The sequence below is a fragment of the Macrobrachium nipponense genome, chromosome 7 (assembly GCF_015104395.2).
Source record: "Macrobrachium nipponense isolate FS-2020 chromosome 7, ASM1510439v2, whole genome shotgun sequence".
Lineage (NCBI taxonomy): Eukaryota > Metazoa > Arthropoda > Malacostraca > Decapoda > Palaemonidae > Macrobrachium > Macrobrachium nipponense.
In genome coordinates, this window is record NC_061109.1 from 50,712,544 (window position 1) to 50,728,383 (window position 15,840).

Sequence of the window (15,840 nt, forward strand, 5' to 3'; positions counted from 1 at the left end):
AGATTATGCAACATTTAATAAAGAGATATACAATTTGTTTTTGTTAGTAATACGGAGGTGAGCTATGCAAATAAATAAATATATACAAATTAAATCAATTCATTGATAGCGTGACTTAAAAAGGACAAATGGGTCTGCCACTTACCTAACCAAAGTTTTTTGGCAATATCCGGTGGGAAGATGAGATGCAAGAGCGAGACATTTTTCTCCCGTTCCTTATCCACAGCATTGTTTGTCTCCTCAATGGAATCCTTCAGCTGAGCCATACGTCTCTTGAGCCCATCCTTTGCAAAGAGAACAAAAAGCTGTTGGCAACTGACAAATAAATACACATACATACAACTATATATAATCTATACACACAGGTGTATATATATATATATATATTGAATATACATATATATTAATTATATATATCTATATATATATATATATATAGAGAGAGAGATGAGAGAGGGAGAAAGAGAGAAGAGAGAGATACGAGACGAGAGAGAGAGAGAGAGAGAGAAAGAATATACATATATACACTTCTTTTAATCACTTTTAAATATTTTTTACACTATCTAAATATATCCTATAGGCCGTAAGCAAGCTCGTTTGTACTGTATTTTCACCTACAATATATTATTATAAATTTTTACCGCCCTGAATTGCGGTTTTTTTTTTTAACAAATCTTAATTAAAGGTGAGACTCGTCGTGATTCATACCGTGTGTTATATTTTTGCCTTGTGGTGTCATTTTATTTCAGCATAATTAAATAAACCGCGCTTCTCTCTCTCTCTGTTTTATGTATATATATATATATATATATATATAGATATATATATATATATATATGTATATATATGTATACACATCCCATTTTAGTGAGTGGCAGACTGTGTGTGTGTATATATCTATATATATATATATATATATATATATATATATATATATATATATATATATATATATATATATATATATATATATATATATATATATATATATATATATATATGTGTGTGTGTGTGTGTGTGTATTTACATATATATTTTATGTGTGTATGTTGTTTGCTAATTACCAACAAAAGAGAGAGAGAGAGAGAGAGAGAGAGGAGACGTGGTGTGTATATAATTATACCGAAATAAAAATACACCACAAGTCGAAAAAGAAGAGCACCGTATGAATCCAGGTGGGTTTTACCTTCCGTGAAAGATCTCTTTGAGAAGGCTTATACTTACAAGGCGGTGAAGCTTTGCAATATATATTGTAGATGAAAGTAAGAATGAAATTACAAATGTTAAAAGAAAAAAAAAATATTAGCACCTGGCCGGATAAAGAGCGGGAACCTCATTTGCGAAAGAGGTCACGGCCTCATGAAAGAATTCTTGAGTCCCAGTGCAGGTGGGTACATATACCTTGGTATACACACCTTTGCTTTCATGACCCGGAATTCTAACTCCCAATCAGAATTAGCATAGTTTACATATTTGTTGTGGAATAAATGGCTCGAGTGTAGACCTATTTAAGCTGACATTCATGTGAAAACTTTTTTTTTCTCTTCTTTTTTTCTGACAGGGCAATCAATTATATTTCTTTCCAACCTCTCATTAAAGTAGCATTTTAGCACCTATCCAACTGATAGCCATGACTGTTCTTACTAACATTAATCGAAAATTCCTGTCATCCTAGACATATATACTTTTTTCATATTATTATTTTTCTACTCTCTTTTCAACAATTTTCCGGTTTGAGCTGCAAATCGAGCATAACAAAAATTGTCATATGACTTGCACGGGATTTGATGTAAATATTTCCTTTGCTTTTGTCAGAACAGACTGTTCTTTGCTGCACTTAACGGAACATTAAAGTTTTTGAGTAAATGGGGATTATCTTTTAAATGTGTCCGAAGTGGTATTTGAGTGAAGAAGATTTTGTTTGTTTGTTTGTTTGTTTGTATGTTGCTTTTGTGTTGCATGGAACCAGTGGTTATTCAGCAACGGGACCAACGGCTTTACGTGACTTCCGAACCATGTTGAGAGTGAACTTCTATCACCAGAAATACACATCTCTCACTCCTCAATGGAATGGCCGAGAATCGAACCCGCGACCACCGAGGTGGGACGCCAACACCATACCAACCACGCCACTGAGGCGATAGATTTTTTTTTTGTTACACGTTTCTCTGTTATACTGATAAATCTACTTTGCCTCTTTCAATGCTTTTTACTTTCTTTCCTGTATTCCTGATTTCGTCTATTCATCATCTGTATACTCAGAGCTTCATATATATATATTTCTCTTCCAATACCTATTGCACATCATCCAGCCTTCACTGTTCTCTTCCCATTGACACTTTCGAGTTGTATATTTTTTCAGCAACCTTCTATCTTTGCCACTTGCTCAAAATACCTCAAAACAGTTTAATTTACTTTCCTATCTATCTTACCCTTTTTACAGAGATATTTTCACTTACTCGGGGAGTAAAACAAACAAACTACTTCGTTGTTGTTTTTGTTCTCGTGTGGAGGAGGGGGAGATGAAAGGTCTATGGAAGAGCCTAAAAAGGTCTGAAAAAGGTGTTTCGAGTTGAATTAAAGATACAGGAAATGTAGGATAGGATATTTATGCTTTATCTATTAGAAAGAAATTGTAAGAAATAAATAATGTGCATGTTAAACAGCACAGAACAATTATTTCTAATAAAATACCGCTAATTTATCTCAATTTTCGTTGGTAAATAAGGCACTATTTGGCCGTAGATTTTAGCATGTTTTAATTTACATTAACAGTTAGGAATATAATGCTTACAACTTATGCGTGAGGGGAAAAGCTTGCACACGTCACGGGTAAGCTGGAGGTCGGATCACACCTTGTTTTATCTCCATTAGGCCTAATGTTTTCAGCCCTTTTATATCCTATAAGTTTTACGTAAAAAATTATTGATCCCAACAGTTTTCATCACTTTCATTTGTTTCCACAAATATTGTTTCCAGATACTTCTCTCTTCTCTTCTATAACTTCTGGTGTCATAGGACATTCCTTGTTTTATCTATTCTCATATATTGACAGCATCCATCTCATTTACCCATAAACACTTATCGTATATTTTATGCTTGACTGATCCAACCTCTATTTTCCCTATTTTCCTTGTTTCTCATTACACTCATGACCCTTTTCTTAATATCATTTACTTTCCGCTTCTACATCTTAATTTCATTTTCCAAGGCTTCTCTTCATATTGGCAGCTAACACTAATCACCTGGACACATCAGCTGCTCTCTACTCCCATTTTCTAAACCATGAATGTGGATAAACATATACAGTTTCTCTGATGTCCTTACCACCGAGTCCATGAAAATTCAAAAGAGTCATGGCGATCGATAACATTTACCTCGAAGCCACTTTTAACCAAATCATTCGTTCTTCCACCTACATATTCAAACGTTAAAGCTTTTCCCCCTAACTCACGAACTTTTCACAAAGCAGCTCTGTCATATGAAACTTTATGTTTATAATAACGTTTCACATATGAGGAGACCCCAGTTGAGAAAACGAAAATCATTCACAGCAAACTGAATAATCATAAGAAGAATAGTAGAAGCTCAGGAGATCTCTCCTTCAATTTAACACTCAAGAAATCCATCAGTCAGTTATGCTTATTTATATAAACCATATAAATACGAAAGGTATTATATGGAAGGATAATTGGGTTTCCATGATTAAACATATAATCGTATATTGCCACTAAGCAGCAAATAAATGAATATATGATGCACATAACAGCCAGATAAAAAAGGCAACATAGATTTACATAAAACTAACAAAAACCATATAACGAGCAATGGCAAAGGCCAGATCAAAGGCAGTGAGGTAATGAATAATGCATACTTGTAATGTAGGTGTCAAACTGCAGATGGAGGCAGAAATTGACAAAACTCCGGAAACAACATGGGAACGAATGAAACTAGACAGAATGCTTTTAATTTTTGCCGAGTAAATGATATCAATTCCATATTTCTGGACGTGAGTCGTGGAATTGGATATCAGTATGTTAATCTATGAATATATTAGTTAATGCATTCTGAGCAATCCAAATCCCTCCCTCCTGTCCCTCAGCCGACCTTCAGTTAAGGATCAGCGGTACAGAGTACATTTTAGTTTGGGGGTAATCTCGTTATGTTAACGCGCGCTTGCACTCCGCTCAATTTAACCGCATTCACGGTCTATGAATATCATGTCAGAGCTGTTACCTGGATCAACGAGGGCATAATTGCGAAGCAAATCACAACAGCTGACTTCAAAGGAGGTCACTAGTTTCAAAACTAATGGGCTTACAGCCACGTTTTATAATGTGTGAGGGATGTGAATGGGAAGTTTTACTTTGCCATTATGCTCATAACTTGAATAAAATTCCCCATTAATTCAAATCACGAACGCCATGGTTTAGTGCAGCAGATAAGTAGAAAAATACTTGTTTGCGATACAAGCATGAAATTTGGCACAGGTGCTCATTTTAACACCCTATTTTGAAAAATCTGGGGTTCCCCTAAAATTTCAATATGGCTGCTAGTTGTTTTAACTTCAGACACTGAGTAAACCATTGTTGAAATTATTATTCAGGCATTATTCGGATAATGTCTTTCTTTGGAGAAGAGTTAATTAAAGATATCACCAGAGCTCCTACTACTATAATTACCATTGTGATAAAGAAGGCACATAAAATGGCCACAATGAAACATTTTAATGGATAATTCTGAAACTAAGACAGATAGACATGAAGCTTTTTCTATACTTATATTTATGAGGTCAGAGAATGTGTTTCTAGCATTTCTATTGGGCTATTGTCATACATATTGCATACAAGCACAAAATTATAACAGAGTATGATGATAAAGTATCTTATCTATGTTCAAGCACTGTCTCAATGTCTTTTTTTAGGCCTGAAATGAACGCAAAATTCTAAAGATGCATGGTGTACCCTTTAGTGTGACGAACTTCTCATTCAGATGTATCTGAAGCATAATTTGCAACATTTTAGTTACACCTCATATTTGCAGCTACACAAAGCTGTGCTTTACAAGCCCAAGCCTGCAGCACCTGCACATGTCACGGCAACCAGACTTGCAGCCACATTTTGTAAGCTGTTCACAACTCTTTGTAATGGGGGGAGTTGGCTGTCCAGAAGGCTTTCCAGTCTTTGCCAATCTTTTCCGAACCCCCTCCACCTGGACTCTATGCGTCTGGCAGGCGCAGAATTGCCTGACCCCATACACAACCTGCCAGATATGCTGAGACTGGTGTTGGGTTTCTGGACTTGAAGGAAGCTGTGTAGAGTCAGGTAGCTCAGGTACAGATTGTCCCCTCTCTGGCCCAAACTGTACTGACTGATGCTCTTGTCTTTGGCAGGGTGCTGGAATACCGAAGTGCTGGTCCTATGAAAAGAGGTAGTAGCCGTGGTTGCTGAAGGGTTGTGATCGATGTTTTCCATGAATGCAGTGATAAACAACCGCTTTCCTAAGGCAGGTAGACATACTGCACCCTCTTCCACACACTTGGTGACAGTGGCATCTCTCAGTCCGGCTGATATCTCTAGCTTCCTGTTAGAAAAAGTTCAAGCTATGATTATGAAGCATTTCTACCAGGTTTCTCTTCCTTGATTCTTCACAGATAGCCATGCCCATGTACACTGGCAAAGGAGTTTCCTTATCATTTGAGTGTCGATGTACACTTGCTCCTTCTGTTTTGAGAAGCAGTTGTACTGCAGGATCTGAGCAATAGCCAGGTCTGACTTTGATAAACCACACCTTAGCTGTGGCTTTATGTCTGCTCCAAGTTCGACCATGCTAGTGAACTGGAGCAGACTTTGAGGTATGGCATCATTGATGCATACTTCACCAATGGTGCCATCAAACCTGGACTGATGATCCAGAATATGCTTCCTTAGTATCTTTGCGGCTATAGCTATCACAAGTGTATCTGAGTAGTCAGATGCCTGAGATAGGTCTAAAGCTACATCTTTCGGCAAGGAAAGTAGCACGGTTCTTCCTTTCTTGTGTGCTTCTAATTCAAGGATTTCTGCTAACATTTTGTCCTTTAAACTTGTGGGATTTACAGTAGTTGAGGCAATACCAATTTGTTCTAGGTGCTGCGGGTATAATTGGGATAAGTCTGCTAGAGGAAATATGGTAGGACCATCCGAACTCAAGCTGGTGTCAATGATATAATTAATCAATTCTGATAGAACCTGTGGATAAGCATCTGGTTCTTCGCTGTGGCACTGTTCTTTCTCATGATTTCTAAGATGGGACCTCTCCCTATTGTAAAGGCCAGTGAGACACACTAGATGGTATTCCAGCTCTTGTGCTATTGCATCACCTCCACCTAGTTTTGCCAATAATTTACCATCATTAAATGTGTGAGCGCACTCATGTTGTCTCCTGTCGAGATTCAAGGTCATTACTTGAAGATCTGATACAGGTGCCACTTTTTCACAAAAAATGCATGCTTCATTGTCATGACTTATTAGACACTGCTTAGCATGCTTTTCCTGTCGTTCACCACCTTCAACTGTAGATCTTTGCTTTCTTGCATGATCAAGTTTTGCATTATTAAACACGACCTTACAACTCTTGTGGTATTTTGCCATGTTTTGTCAGTGTTGCCTCTATGCCACTGCCTTCGTCCAGCCTTGCTAGGTAAAAGTTAAGCAGCATTTAATCAATTCCTGGAACAATGGCACACTGGTTGAAATCATTACGTACCGTACCCATCACGTTTGGGATTATGATGTACAGAGGCCAAGGGTGAAGTTAGACCTTCATTTTTCTTGTCTTCCTGGCAAAGGACATTTGCTCCAGTCAGTCTTCCTTTTGCCTGTGTTTGAATTTGCTTTTGCCATTGTGAGCTCTTGACTAAGACTGAGGGGCTATCCTTTTACCACCTTAATCTGATAGGCACACTGATGTATATGATACAACTAGGTTTGGTCACCCTACACCTAGCCCGATCATTCATCCAGTGCCTTCTAAGTCCTGTGTGATCTGTACACCATCCAGGTAAGTACATGAACAAGCCATGTAGAACCTCACTTACATTGGCTCGGCTCTCCCGCGCTGGCTCATTCTGTCGATTCAGGCATGGCTATCTAACCAGACCCTACCAACTATATATATATAAATTCTACCCGCTAACTGATACGGGGCTATTAGACAGCATTTTGGACACTAAACTACTAACTACACTAAAGCAAAGCTGGGTACAGCATAAGTAAAGCAAGATTAGCTGACACTGAACCCCATTCTGAGTTACACAGCAGTGAAGTCACCAAACGTTCCCTGGTTATGCACTGACATTCACTCTTTTAAACTAAAACTAAAAATAAAACCAGCACCTAAAAATATATATAGACTAGAAAACTATTATACTGAACAGGAAGACATTTTTTCATGCCTGCTGAATCGTGAGATGCGACTATTTACGGTTTTTGGCTGCAATATTGGACACCATCTTTCTTTATATATGCTATATGAACTCTTTAATGGAAATACATTTTACTTTTGCTTGGTGACTGCCTAAAATGTGTATAACCAAAACAAATGCATTAAAACATGACCAGAGGCACATAAGTCCCATGTTAAAACCTTGATTACCGGCCATCTTGAAAACGGCAGCCATTTTGGAATTCTGAGTGAACACCAGTAATTTTCAAATAGTACCCTATGTAGAGGATGTATACCAAATTTCATGAAGTACTTTAGTGTAAAAAAAATTTTATTTGCTGCATTAGTTCCAGTGCTAGAATAATCTCATTCATTTCATTATCTATCGATGATAATCGAGTTCCGATTCATTGGGAAACGTACACCCCTTTGAAAACAATAGGTTGCCTGCAGATAGTCTCATTCTCATGTGTTATAGATTTATCGAATTTCAAACGCTGATGTAGACCCCACCGTTCCATGTAATAGCATTGCTTCCTTGACAACAAAGAATGATCGAGTAGACGCCCGGAAAACCCCATATAACCGATAATGATAATGGTAACCGTTGTTCCCAAGTTACGACATGCCAAAGGCTGTTATATAAAAAATCCACAGCATTAAATTCCAGTCGAAAAATACTTCATGTTAAAGTTAAAAGAAAAAAAGATACAACTAGGTGAAATTTAGCAATAAATAATTCGGAGCAAAAATAACTTTATTGACTAGGGCCGTGCTACCGGAAGTCCCTCATCTTTCACGTTGCAAAACTATAAAATCATCTACCTGAGAGCATTACGATGACACTTCTTATAAATTTGAGTCTGTAAATACAGTTCTAAAGCGCCGTTGCCTTTGCTTTCTTGGTTGCATTTGTTTTTTATGAATACTGATTTCTTGTTTTCGGTGTTTGTTGTATTCACTGTGCCCCACTGACAGGTAATTCAAAGCACTCACTTACGGAAGAATAAATTGAACAAACGTGTATCATAAACGACCGTCGACAAGAAAGAAAGATAAGGCTTCGGACAATGTTTGTATTCTGCACGGAAGGTTGCTAGGTGCTGGTGAGATTCTGGTGGCGTCTCTAACCTTCGTTTATTGCCGTTCTTCTAAATTCACTGATTTTCACTATTAAAAGATGGACGGGCAATGAAAAGTAAGCTGCAAATTTTTAACTACTTTTCTTTCCAGTCTCTTGTTGCTGTTGTTTCTTCCTCTTGTCGAACTTCCCGCTTCGATAGTCGGAATATTGATGAGATAATCCTCCCTAGCATTTATAAATCTTAAACGAATTTCTGCTCACTCTTCCTCTATACCTCTATTCCGTAAGGGTGATTCCGCAGTGATTCTGCTCATTTCCATTGTTTATTTATGGTAAACATATTCATGTTCGGTTTGTCTTACTATCTAAAGTAAACTTCCTGTATTAATAAAATAAAAAAGCTATACGATTTTGTATGTTATCTTCAAATCGATCTGTGTATGATTGTATTACCCTGTTATGTCGATGAATCATAATCTATAAATTAAACAGTTCAGGCTCTTCAAGTAATCGCGCAGATAATATGTCAATAATGCAGAAAAGATGAGCAAATGTGCTCCACAGTTGGTGAAAAGATTTTATTTAGGTTGTGGCAATAGAAACCATCCCATCATGGAAAGAGGAAAGACCATATCTAACTGCGCATCAATATTTTGATTTTTATTCATGAGCTAAGTTTTCCCAATAAACGCCAATACTTTCTCCGTACGTGAGAGCGGTCGAGGAGTAAGTGAACGGAGATTTATCGACACCGAACGCAAAAGGTCGCAAAGTTGTCGAAAGTAAAGAGCTGAGAACCAACATAGGACGAGGGAACACAAGATTAACGCCACGGTCAAATTTGAACGGTCAAAAGGAAACAACTCGACTGAGAGAGAGGCTGGGACAATACCTACTCCAACTCGCTCGTTTATTTATTTGTTGGAAAATGCCCTCAACTAACGTCAAAACATTAATTCGGAACTGGGTCGAGGGGACGCTGATATATAGTTGGACCCCCATACTGTTCAATCGCTTATGCAATTTCTGTTATTGATAGTGGTGATTTTTTTTCAGCTTGAATTTTAAAACTGCCCGGGGGACAGTCAAAATAATGTCCTCATATAGAGGAAAAACAGAGCAGAGAGAGAGAGAGAGAGAGAGAGAGAGAGAGAGAGAGAGAGAGAGAGAGAGAAGTCAGATATTAGAATTAAGCACAATAATAAAAGTGCATCAATGTAATACATTACAACCATGCCAAATACACCTCTAGCATTAAAACTAACCCCTAGTCAATGCTTTGCCTGGGTCGCTCCTCTATCATTGAAATAAGAATTCCCTGGAATAAGGGGCGATCAACAAGCAAAACTTTAACATCACATTTCATCGCCTAAAAGGATGTACTTGTTATGATGATTATTAGACTCTCAGTACGAAAAGGCTCTACCCCAACAATGTCCTTAAACCAGCCGTCTAGTCTATCTGCAGGCTACACTAAAAAAAAAAGACAAAACCCTGTGTGTATAGAAGACAGAGATAGAAAAGAAAGGAGAGGAAAACCCAACCCCCAAAATCGGAAATCACCAGCTTCCGAAGTGTAAAAGGAATACCGACTGCGTTTTTTCCTGTTATTTCCGAAGGATTTTCTAGTGACCGATAACCATGCAAACTACGACAGAATATGCATGGATGGGTTCGAAGCCAAAGGGCACCTCCCTATGCCGCATTCGATCAATCAGATTTCGCCTGCCATACGCAAGGACCACTTTTCCGCTCTCACCTTTAAACAGAACATCGGAGTCCCAGTGAATTATAAACGCCCACCCCACAAGAATTGTCAAGAGATTCAGCAAACCAAATTAGTCTGCCAGCTCCCTATTCAGCGGGAAAATCGATATTGTTTCAGCCGTTTTGGGTTCCAAAAAATTACACTTTTTCCTCTAATTGGAATTGGATGCAAACATTATTAATCAAAGAGGAGTAAAATAAAAAGCACTAGACGTCCGGTACGTACCGCAATTTATTTATTTATTATTAAGGACAGTCATTCTTGGCAACCTGGATTCCAAGGGATTGAACTTTGAAGTGTGCGTTCCCTACCACACATTTGGTATAACGGAGAACATTTTGAAGTTCATAATTATCACATTTTAAACTTTTTCTTTAGTTCCGAACTCTAACCGTTTTATAATTTTCATTTTTCCTGTGCATGTTCTTTAAACTGTATCAGGAACATGGCTTATACCTAATAACTGCTTGTTATATCATTACGACTTCGATTAATTTGAGGCTACTCCTAACTAATTATGTAGTGTGTGCAAACCTATAGCTATGAAGGCAAGTATGATTTGTATCCATATTATATACACTTTTTTCTTACAATAATATTCGATTTTACGTGCGCATGGTTGTTCGAACGTCCGAGTGTGAGCGTTTGTGTAAATGTTCATTAGTCATTTTTTATCCAACCCTGAGAATGTCTTCATGCTTTACAACCACTGCTTTCTTTATGCGTGCTTAGTTCCACGTTATTTGTCTTTATATCACGTCTTATAAAGACAAATAACGTAGAACTAAGCACGCATAAAGAAACCAGTAGTTGTAAAGCAAGAAGATATTCTCAGGGTTGGATAAAAGAAATGTCTTAAACTATTCTATCACTTTACGCTTATCCCCCGAAAGGGAAGGAAAAAATAATCGCCCTTCACTGTTTCGAATGACCTTCAGTCACCTTCTTTCTTAAGCATCACTGAAGAGCAAACAAACGATATCAAAAAGTGTCACTCGAAATACCATGATTAAAAATTCCATGTAATTCAATAGGCAGGAAGAGCATGGGCACATTTTCACTTGCATAATTACTTAAGAGAAGGCAAATTATATAAACAGGTGCAAATCGGATTACGATAACCAATAATTACATGCTATTTATTACGCACGGAGTGTATGGCAAACTCTTTCCTCATGCCTAATTACCGAAGAGAAAACAAATGAGATAAGGCGAAAATCGAATTAAATACCAGAAACTGCATTTTTCTTACTAAGCAGGAAGTGTCCAGGGAAAATTCCTTTCTTTTTATTAAAACGAATAAAAAAGTCCACTCTTTCTTTCTTTTTTTTCCTTTTCTCAGCCCTCTTTCAGTTGAAGATTCTCCTCTACTACTCTTTAGTAGTTTAAGCTGAAAAGCTGTTTTTGTAAAATATTAAAAGTTGAAAACAAGCAATGACTGTAATTAAAACATTAACATTACAATAAGCAATGACTGTAATCAAAACACTGAAAATAAGCAATGACTGCAGTTACAACATAGGTGCAAAAAAGTTTGAGCTTTCTAAAATTGAAGGATGGTTCAGCAAAGAAACTGGTCAGACAAGAAGGTGGATGGGACTATTGGTACACATACTCGATGTAAATTCAAGTAAAGGATATCTACTTAAATTTCCAATGTAATTTCAGTCTTGTAATGTTTGAGTCATTAAAATTACATATGGACGCAGGTTATGACTATAAACTATTAGATTAGAAAAAAAATACATTCACAAAGAATATCTGTCAATTTTTGTCTGCGGTATCCGGTATCAATCAGACAAACACCTCTGAGCCTTTGAACTAGCAGGTTAATCCTAAATGCAGTATCAGAGCCTGAATTTTTTAAATGAATAAAGCAATTTATATATCTATATATATCATATTATATATATATATATATATATATGTATATATATATATATATATATATATATTATATATATATATATATATATATATACATATATATATACCTATATTATAGAATATTATATTATCCATATATATATATATATATATATAAATACAGTGCAATTGAGATGCAAATAATCTAAGTGGAGCAAGATACGGAAAAAATACAGAAAGTTATATTGAGAGAGAGAGAGAGAGAGAGAGAGAGAGAGAGAGAGAGAGAGAGAAAGTTCCCCACCTTGCCTCTGTGCGCGGCCGTCCATGGCACAGTCATTAATCTATTGTGCTGAAATCATGAACAAGATGCTATTACCGTGTTCTAGCGGAAATTACTGCTAGAATACTACTTCCATAAAATAGATAATCCCTCTCAGAGAGAAAAAAACTCTTGAATTGCTTATTTTGTCATATTTTTTCCCTCTACCAACAGGCTCCGGAATAAAGTCCTTGTTTCCATTTCCCGTTTCCTTTAATGTCCTGTCTAGTCTGTCAGGAAGCGGCTCAGTTACTTCCTCTTGGGTTCAGTCCTCTATAATAGGACTCCTTGTTGTAAGCTGGCTAGCACCACCCACCCCCTCCCCCGCCCCTCCCCTCTCTTTTTCCACTTAACAATTTTTCGAATAGTAACTGCACGTTAGAAGTATTTAATCTTGCATACCTACGAAGAATATATATTTAAAATAATATAGTGTGTTTGACAGGATTTAAAATGAAAATACATACATGTTAAATCTACTTCATTGTCGAACTGTCTGAATGTTTTGGAATTTAGACAGTTAATAATAAGCTAGTCAGTCTCTCTTGCTAACCAGAAAAGGTCCGTAAAATGAATTCTTTCTATTAAAGTTAAATGTGTGTGTGTGCATATGAATATATGAAAGAGAGAGAGAGAGAGAGAGAGAGAGAGAGAGAGAGAGAGAGATGAAAAAGTATTACCCACCTGAGCTCTGGATTGTTCTCCGACCAGAATGACATCCCTTGTGGCATCGTGGATGGGGATGTCGGAGAGAAAAAGACCGCGGGAAGTGAGAGCCGTTAATCCATCCAGCAAAGGCGAACCAACGAATAGCAGGGAATCACTCTCTGAGCACACCACCATTTGACCTTTTAATTCCATGTTCTGAAAGAGAAGGGAGAGGGACCTCGTCATTTGTGGATGCGCTTAACATTGTGCAGGCAGAAAATAAATCAGTGGAGCTTCGTGGGACACCAAATCTCTGCAACGTTAATGAAAGGAATTGTGATTATTGAATAGTAAGAATTCTCACAAATAACCTGTCAAATAATATAAGTCTCGTCTTGGAAACAAAACCTGAACACGAGTCTAGATTTCTTTCTTGGATGAGTGTTTTTTTTATCTTGGATTTAGATAATTAATTTTAAGAAGTAGGAATTATGCACATGTCGTGAATGGAAAATTAATTTTTTGGAACCATTAGCTGTCACGCGTGAAAATTTGACCGAGATAAACAGTGTTTCAAACCCCAATAACTGTCCTGTCTCATGCAATGGAAAGCAAATTTGAAAAGATCACACTAGTATTGATGAAGAAAGAAAAAGAAACACGAGTAAATATTATAGCACCGAATCCTCTTAGACGGAGACAGACTGACGCTGACGCCACTCCCGCATCCAGCATAATAATGGCACCAAATCTCCTCTGATCGACACAGAGTTGCTGCCGACACCGGGCGACACCTTGACAGCCAGCGGGACGTCTGCCCTTCGAGGGGCCCCGGGTCCTTGGGTGTTTCAGTTTCGCAGTCAGGCAGAACATCCCTCCCGAAGCAGGAGACTTCCAGCAAGGTCCAGTCGATTGTCTGGGAGATCTCCTTTGATTTATTGTGACATGTAATCGCCTTCAGCTCCCTCCGATGTCCCCAGCAGGAAATCTCAGGTTAACCTCTGCCTTCATGCCTTCCCCCCAAACTCCTCTGGGTGTAGTGCTAAACTGAAATCTATCTTATTAGTGAATCTTGACCAATAATTACCTGTTATAGTATAGGCACTTACTTCAAATCATCAAGTAAACCCCTGTGACGCTAGATAATTTTCTGATTATTTTTATTGTACCCTGTGGAAATGTGAACACACGTCGGTGTGTTTTTCAGAATTGATTTGAAAGGTGGTTTTTATATTTAAAAACCGAATCTCCTCTATCATTCGTTTCTTGGATATAAAATTATTCTAATGTTGATGAGAAGAATCTAAATCTGGTGTTACTGCACTTTAAAATCCCACTGACATGCATAAAGGCTACTGGACGCACGTGAACGTGCCAGGTAAAACTGGAACAAAATATAGCCTTCTTTCTAAAGCTATCTTCGTCCTAGACTTGAACACCGTCCAGCTATCTCATGGCTGCTACGGCTACTGACTTCGAATCCCAATAATGACTTACTCTAAGTTGGTTAAAGCGGTAAAATACAATACGAAACGTCTGCTGATGTAGATGATTCACAACTTCTTCATGTGAACTTATGTACCAGTGGAGGAAAGTATTTTCTTTAGAAATGAGCTGTTCCCATCACTTAATCTCGCACACCTTACGAACGTGGACATCGACTGATCGAGCTTTTACACTTATATATTAATTATTTCACCGGGATTATACCTACGCCATATCTGCAGTCTGCAAGTAAGGGTTTAATTCAAGCCTACTAATTTCTTCTCGACAGATACACTTGCTTAAGATTTCGGTAAATTCAGTAATCTTTTAAATATTTCTAGACCAACACCACATGGTGAGAAATAGCGCGAACTGGATAAAGCTCTGAATTCCTTTCGTGTATCAGGGGGTCACTGGGATTACACATCCCTTCCTTCATGACTCTCCCCTCCGTCTATATACGAAGGACCTTCGTCACCTCCAAAGTCCTGTTTTTTAGTGTCATTTCTGCAAGAAAGCTCATATTCAAAGCCCTCCTCTTTTGGTCACAATCTTTTAAAGGGCCGCTTCATAAAGGCGGAAGTGGCGAGGTGCTCGAGGTCGGACGAGGAAGAGCGGCACATGGCAAACATCGATATATCCAGCGCTTCGTGATTCCTGGGTCTCTAGAGATCGAAAGGATTATTTTCATCGATGTCGAAAGGAAGCTGTTATACAGGGTATATCTCCCGGGTGCGTGGCATTGGGGCCATATGATTTCCCCATCAAAGTTCTGAAAGCTATGAAAACCTATTGGTTTTTACCCTCAGTCCCTAGGGAGACGTCTGGATATGTTACAACGTATCGTCAGTTGGTGGAGGGGATATTTCTTACAAATTTTATTTTCAGAAAACAGCGTTGCAAAGATGGTCAAATAAATTGCAATTTTGAAGGGGAGATTACAGCTCCGCCGACAACATTCCTTACTTTGCAGAAAATTAATGGCTACGAATTTAATATTTGATAATATATTTTCTGTTTATTCTCCTCCTACCCCTCTCTTAATGCAAATGTATAAGGCTTAACAAAATGAATGTCTTTTTAAAATCAAGGAGGATTTCTGCTCTCGTTCTGGCCAAAAGCGAGTTCTTTTTCATACCGTGGATGAAATTCCCATATCGTTGCCGCCAGCATATTCCCGAACTGTAACCGAGTAAAACAAAAAAACCGACGTCATATCTTACAAACTAACCATGGAATCTT

The 15,840-nt window shown here is 37.7% G+C and overlaps 1 protein-coding gene across 7 annotated transcripts in view; it reads right to left on the minus strand.

Moving 5' to 3' along the window:
• Positions 1 to 15,840, minus strand: part of LOC135217350 (head-specific guanylate cyclase-like) — a 999,777-nt gene that overhangs the window by 67,098 nt on the left and 916,839 nt on the right. For all 7 annotated transcript variants that reach the window (XM_064253180.1, XM_064253181.1, XM_064253184.1 and 4 more), the window contains 2 exons: positions 13,150 to 13,329; positions 146 to 284 (listed from right to left, as the gene is read on the minus strand). In XM_064253180.1, coding sequence (XP_064109250.1) covers positions 146 to 284; positions 13,150 to 13,329 — 319 coding nt within the window. The remainder of the gene's footprint in view (positions 1 to 145; positions 285 to 13,149; positions 13,330 to 15,840) is intronic.